Raw genomic sequence first — 6,256 nt, 5'->3', positions numbered from 1 at the left:
TGATATTTTAAAACTTTGATTTACCTCGAAGTTTTAGTAGTAGCGTAAATGAGCATGGTAATATCCTTCCGAGAAAGTAATTGACCATTGCTACAGTTTTATATCATATCTCAAGGTATCGGTCATATCTAGAGATAGTACGTTTCAAACTTCATTTCATTACCATATTGCGGTAATAACATAAATGAGCATAGTAATATCTTTCGGAGTACATAATATAATTAACTAATAATACCTATAAAATAGTGTACAATTTCGATTTTATAGAAGTTCAGATATTGTCGCAAGAATAGCCTAGCGTATCAATGGTTGTAATGACGGGTCCGTTAAGGTTGCATGTATCTCAACTAGAAAAGCATTCTTTTGTTATGGTGCAGAGACAGGCTGATTTGACGAAAATTAGGAAAGCGATTATAACGTCAAATACTCGTATACTATCTAATTGTAAAAATAGAAAAGTTTATTATACTTAAAAATCAATAATATTTTTATCTTTGTAAAATGATTGTTTATAAATCACCCTTGACGATGAAACAAAGATGTAACTGAAAAGAATACGCACGTGACATTAAGTTAGCAAATGACGAGTAGAAATTATGGAAACTTTTACACTATTTTAGTACGAATAAGAAGTATAAACCCTGTCTCAATCACAGCAATAATCCTGCATAACATGCAAAATTAAAACACTTTTTGCATAAAGTTTACAAAGACACAATGATGTAGAAGTACTATAATAACGCTAAATATCTTTCATAAGTAAGGACACTTGTGCACTATAATTATACAGGAAATAACGCCTGTAGTCTTGCTGAAGCAATTTGACTACCAGGCTCGAAGTTATGGTTTAATGTAAGACCATAACGAAACTGTATAGCTGTTACTCATATGCCGGTGGAGATTCACTTAGAAGCTTCATCTTAGAATCTGCTACTGCAGGTCCCTATGCATAACGTAAAATACGATTCATGATAAGTTTGCATTAAAGGAAGTAATTGATTAAGAAAAGAATTAAATGGGCTCTTATGTTAATTACAAGTTCAATGTGTCTACTTGCAATCATTCCTGAGATTTAAAATACAAATTGAAAAATTATAATTTTTACCTGCAAATAATATTCCGGTTGCCCACGTAAGTTTTCGGTTATTTGCAAAAACTTGTAACATTTCCACACACATGTCGCAAAATAAAACTAAATAGTGGTTGGAGTATAAAATTTTGAGATTGGTGACGAATAGCGTGTAAAGATATGCATGTCAGTTTAATATTAGCCAAGTGAGAGAAAGGCTAAGTATATTCCTTATCATACCTTCAATAGATACAGAAATACAGTTGTTCCGATGAAAACCCCATTAAAGACAGGTTGGCTAATAGATAGTTCATCTAAATTAAAAGCTTGATATAATTCCTAATAAAATAATAAAAGATATAGGAGATATCAATCCGTGTTATTTTCTTAGCATTTACCATTTATTATTTTAAAGAATTAATAACGTTTTTCGCTTCCAGCTATACGAAGTAAGAAGGAAGTTCATGTAAGGCATAAAAACTGATAATCACGATACCACCGAGAAGCAATAGATTACAAGTCAAACCAATATCCTGATCAATAGTTTTATTACACTAGCATTTAATACGATCGCATGTAATTATTTGTTAATATTACTTTAGATTTACCTGTAATTTTAAATGCATTAATCTAAAGTCCGTAGCGTAATAGACCGTGCTAATGGTAGCAAGACCCAAATCGAAAACTTGGACACAAAAGAAAGGCAATAGTAATCCGGGCCGGTGCTAATACAGACAAAGCAATTTAAGTATGGCATTTTAGTAAAACTAGCTGCTTTTCGTTTAACAAAAAGAGCAAAATAAAAGCAGGATCATCATGGAAGAAGTTGCAACGAAAGAAATGCTCTCGTATCGCAGTCGAAGCTATACGGTCTATAGAATAGCTTGAGCGGCAATTCGGACGATTACATGGAATGCAAAAACTTATTTAAAACTACGACTTCTAAATTAAATCGCTCTCTTTAAGATAACTATGACAACAACTGATTACGACATACACTGTAAACAATATTTAGTAATTAAATCATTTTTTTAATCGTCAACCTATACTGTACACTTACCTTTCGAGTTCCATGTAATAATGATGCGGATATGAAGATTAACGCAACAGCCAATGTTATAGTCATAGCAGCATAGGCTTTAATAGCAAGGCATCAATCATAATAAATGGGCAAAAAAATTAAATATTAGTATTTCAGTCAAAATTTGGCCGTATCGAGATTGAGCAAATCAACAATTCATTCATTGGTTTTAGTTGGTGTGTAAGCATACAACCGTCAATGACTATGCTACAACAGGATCACGTTATACGGTCATTGGAGGCAAATTGTATAAAGTGCCGTGACCAAGCTAGACTTACTCGGAGTAATTTGAAGTTTTGATTCAATATCGAATAGATCTTTCGCAACTAAAGCATAGATGGTTGCGGCGATGACAATAACATTCAGTATCTACAGCATTAAATATAGAAAAGTTAGTAAATGGAACACTTACAGGCAGTGTGCTCCATTTCTAAATAATTACATCCCTTTCTTAACCTATTAACATGTACGCGTACAGTATACTCGTATATATATATATATATTATTTGGATCGTATGATAAGATGGAAGCACTAAAAGATTAATACTTAAAACGTAAAAACGGTATCTACAAGTGCCTTTATAAATGGTGCAACTTAGCTACTGTAACGTCAGAAAATTGTTATTGATAATTAATTCACTTCTTAGACTACTGAGCAAACATCTAGCTGTCCATGACTAGCTAGAAGGCTTCCTCGTTGTCGAAAACTCAAGGTAGATACAATGTTACGCTATTGCAGATTTTTACTTTCTTGCCAGTTCTCTATGTTGATAATATAATATTATAACGTCAATAAATGATGCCAGTTGACCAAGCTTTGTATATACTTATTTCGGCAGTATCAAAGGATTACTGTACAGTACTGTACTTATGAGTTTTACTGAAGCAATAGTTGAGGAGGATAATTTATGCAGAAAAGAATCAAATCTACTTTACTCCCTTAGCCGATAAAATATTAAGGGACATGAATTTCATTATTTGGTTGTATCTATATCAGAGATTCTATTAATCATTGAGGAAAAATTTCAATGATTATTCATGGGTGTTTGAATTTTTCTGCAAACTATCTGTTTTACTATACATTGCTCTATACGGTATAGCTAAGTAAACAGTATAGTACTGTACAGTAGTATTGGGTACCGTAGAAGTAAGACTTGTGCTTGGAGTCTTTCTGCTATTTTCGTTCAAACCAGTATCGGATCCAACATGATTTCAAGCATGTTGTGTGTAGTTTCAGGGACTACAAGTAGTTCCTGATAGTAATTACAAGTGAGAAGAATTTTCATCACTTTTTCTCGATACTTGGAGTCGATCATACTGTTCCATACTGTAGCACTTTCCTGTGTCGCGATCAACTGATCGCACCATTTTTTCATCTCTCATCGATTGCAAATGGGTAAGGCTGAATTTGATCGAAACGAGTCTGAGGTAGTACGATGTACGATAGATTGAAAAATTTCTATGGAATATGCACTAGCGAAACAGTAGATAAAGTAGTAAGATTTTAGATGTAACAATAATTCGCGATAGAAAGAAAACACTGTACTGTATATATAGTACTTTTAGTACTTAATATCGCATGGAAGATACCAGCGCTTTATAGTATACTCTACACTATAGTGTTATATATCAATGTTATTAATATAGTATGGGTCATTGAGTAGATGTAGCGAGTGGTAAGTCACTAAGATACAGTATTTTAGAGCTAAAGTATAGTTGAGTAGGTTGTTCGATCAATTCAATGTACGTATAAAGACTATCAATGATATTAATGTAGTACAATCCTGTAACCATGTAGACTGTATGAGTTGGGTTAAGCCTACACTATGTGATATGTACGGCCTGTTGTCAGAATTGGATGGCAACAATCGAAGGATTACAAAAGTTACGAGTATACGATCAATCGGCTTGGTCAGAGACTGTTTGGAATCATGATCACAGGACTATATAGTGTACGTATATTACAGAGATGACTATAAAGTGTCCAATCCAAGGCAATCCATTCCTTTTTTCTGTTGATACACGCACTGCATCCATAATTTACAATAATAATCATCATAATAATAAATAATGCGTAATAATACCAAGTACGTTGGAGCTGACTGTTTCTTTCCCTTACTGTAATCCGAACTCAAATCATTCATCGGAAACACTATAGAGTATCATCACTGCGCTGACTGGCAATGTACTTTCATCCATAGTTAGTTGATGCAAGAAAAAAAACTACAGTAGGGATACTGGTTTGCCTTGTTTAACGCATTGCTACAAGTTGAATGACGAAGAAGAGAACAACAACTACTACGAGTTGAAATTGATTTTTTTTTCTCCAATCTATCGACTGATACACAAGAATTCTCACGTCACGCCACTTACGATATGGTAGACTGCAAGCACCATAGTACCAGTGCGCACATTACAGCATAAACAACAGCTCGGTAGCCGTGGTACTTCTCTTAATGCTTGAGAGTAAGCTGGAGGAGGAGGAGGAAAACTACCAATCTTATCCATTTTGGCCGTTTTCTGATCTCGTTCTTCAAAGTAAAAAACGCTTCTTGCTTGCCGAATATTCTAGTCTTTGCTTATGTTTTTATGAAACCAAAAACGGCCGTGTTGGTATTTATGTGACTGTACTACAGTACAGTATGTACAGTACTGTACAGTGTACATGTACTGTAAGGGAAAAAGCTACAGTACAGTACTGTACAGTACTGTAGAGGCTTTGATCAAAATTCACCCAGGTACAGTACTGTACAGTACAGTAAAACTGTACTGTACACTGTACACTGTAGTTTACAGTACAGTACAGTACAGTACGCCTCGCACGTGATTCTTAGACTGTACTGTACACTGTACAGTACAGTATATTACTGTAATCATGTGACGAAACGTTCAAGTGACTCAACTAGACCATGGACTGCATCACTACGATGGACTACTAGGAAAAATACCTGAACTGGAAACTCTCCTCAGATAGACGGACTTTTCATAACAGACATGGCCGAAGATGTGGAAAATGCACTACTATACAGTATAGTACACTGAGTACAGTACAGTCGTACTTTATTTAGAAAAAAAATCAGTCCCTTCAGAATCGACTGTCAGCATACTAAAGCATTGTCATAATGAAGTGGTTGACACAAGTTCTTGATCAAATCAGGCCAGGCGTCTGTCCATCCAATGGAGTTTCCAGTCCAGGGATTTTTTCCTAATAGTCCATGTAGTACGAGACTCAACGCTGCTAGCGATCGCCATTACCGGTACACGGGTACAAACCATATTGTACAGTATAGAGTAGAGTGACTTGTTGGCAAAATAGCAGTATCCTCGACGGCCTACAGTCTATGCTGTACAATGTACAGTATGTTCACTACACTGTACTTTGTTCCGAAGTACTGTACTGTACTCTACTCTCCACTAACAGAGGGACATTAGTGTACAGTACTGTACAGTAAACTATTTTAGTTTAGTTTTTAGTTATTTTAGAAAAAAAATCAGTCCCTTCAGGATCGACTGTCAGCATACTAAAGCATTGTCATAATGAAGTGGTTGACCCAAGTTCTTGACCAAATCAGGCCAGACGTCTGTCCGTCCAATAGAGTTTCCAGTCCAGGGATTTTTTTCCTAATAGTCCATGTAGTACGAGACTCAACGCTGCTAGCGATCGCCATTACCGGTACACGGGTACAGACCATATTGTAGAGTATAGAGTAGAGTGACTTGTTGGCAAAATAGCAGTATCCTCGACGGCCTACAGTCTATGCTGTACAGTGTACAGTATGTTCACTACACTGTACTTTGTTCCAAAGTACTGTACTCGACTCTCCACTAACAGAGGGACATTTAGTGTACTGTACACTCAAGTGTACAGTAAACTATTTTAGTTTATTTGAACATCGCTTGATGTGCTCAGCGGGCTCTTCTACTTTACTATGTAGGTATGCAAGTAGTGTCGACACGTATTTCTTTCTAGTGGCCCGTGCAACATCCAGAAGTAGTATCAAGGAATAAGTTCATCTATTTTCTAGCCGCTTCTACTGTACGCTCTATGCCTTCAATTTGAGTTCAATACAGTACTACTGTACAGTGTACAGTAGTGTGTACTTACT

The 6,256-nt window shown here is 35.5% G+C and overlaps 1 protein-coding gene across 1 annotated transcript; it reads right to left on the bottom strand.

Moving 5' to 3' along the window:
- Nucleotides 1-880: 880 nt before the first annotated feature.
- On the bottom strand, nt 881-4,658 carry TRIADDRAFT_57979 (uncharacterized protein; the record flags this gene model as incomplete). Its single annotated transcript, XM_002113950.1, has 8 exons — nt 881-943; nt 1,106-1,192; nt 1,310-1,408; nt 1,678-1,794; nt 2,130-2,206; nt 2,429-2,519; nt 3,341-3,403; nt 4,524-4,658. The coding sequence occupies 8 exons, from the start codon at nt 4,656-4,658 to the stop codon at nt 881-883; spliced, it is 732 nt and encodes a 243-aa protein (XP_002113986.1).
- Between the last annotated feature and the right edge of the window lie 1,598 nt (nt 4,659-6,256).

The sequence above is a fragment of the Trichoplax adhaerens genome, genomic scaffold (assembly GCF_000150275.1).
Source record: "Trichoplax adhaerens TRIADscaffold_7 genomic scaffold, whole genome shotgun sequence".
NCBI classification, from domain to species: Eukaryota; Metazoa; Placozoa; class Uniplacotomia; order Trichoplacea; family Trichoplacidae; genus Trichoplax; species Trichoplax adhaerens.
Note: the sequence above shows the minus strand (reverse complement) of the source record. Positions and strands in the feature narration are given on the sequence as shown.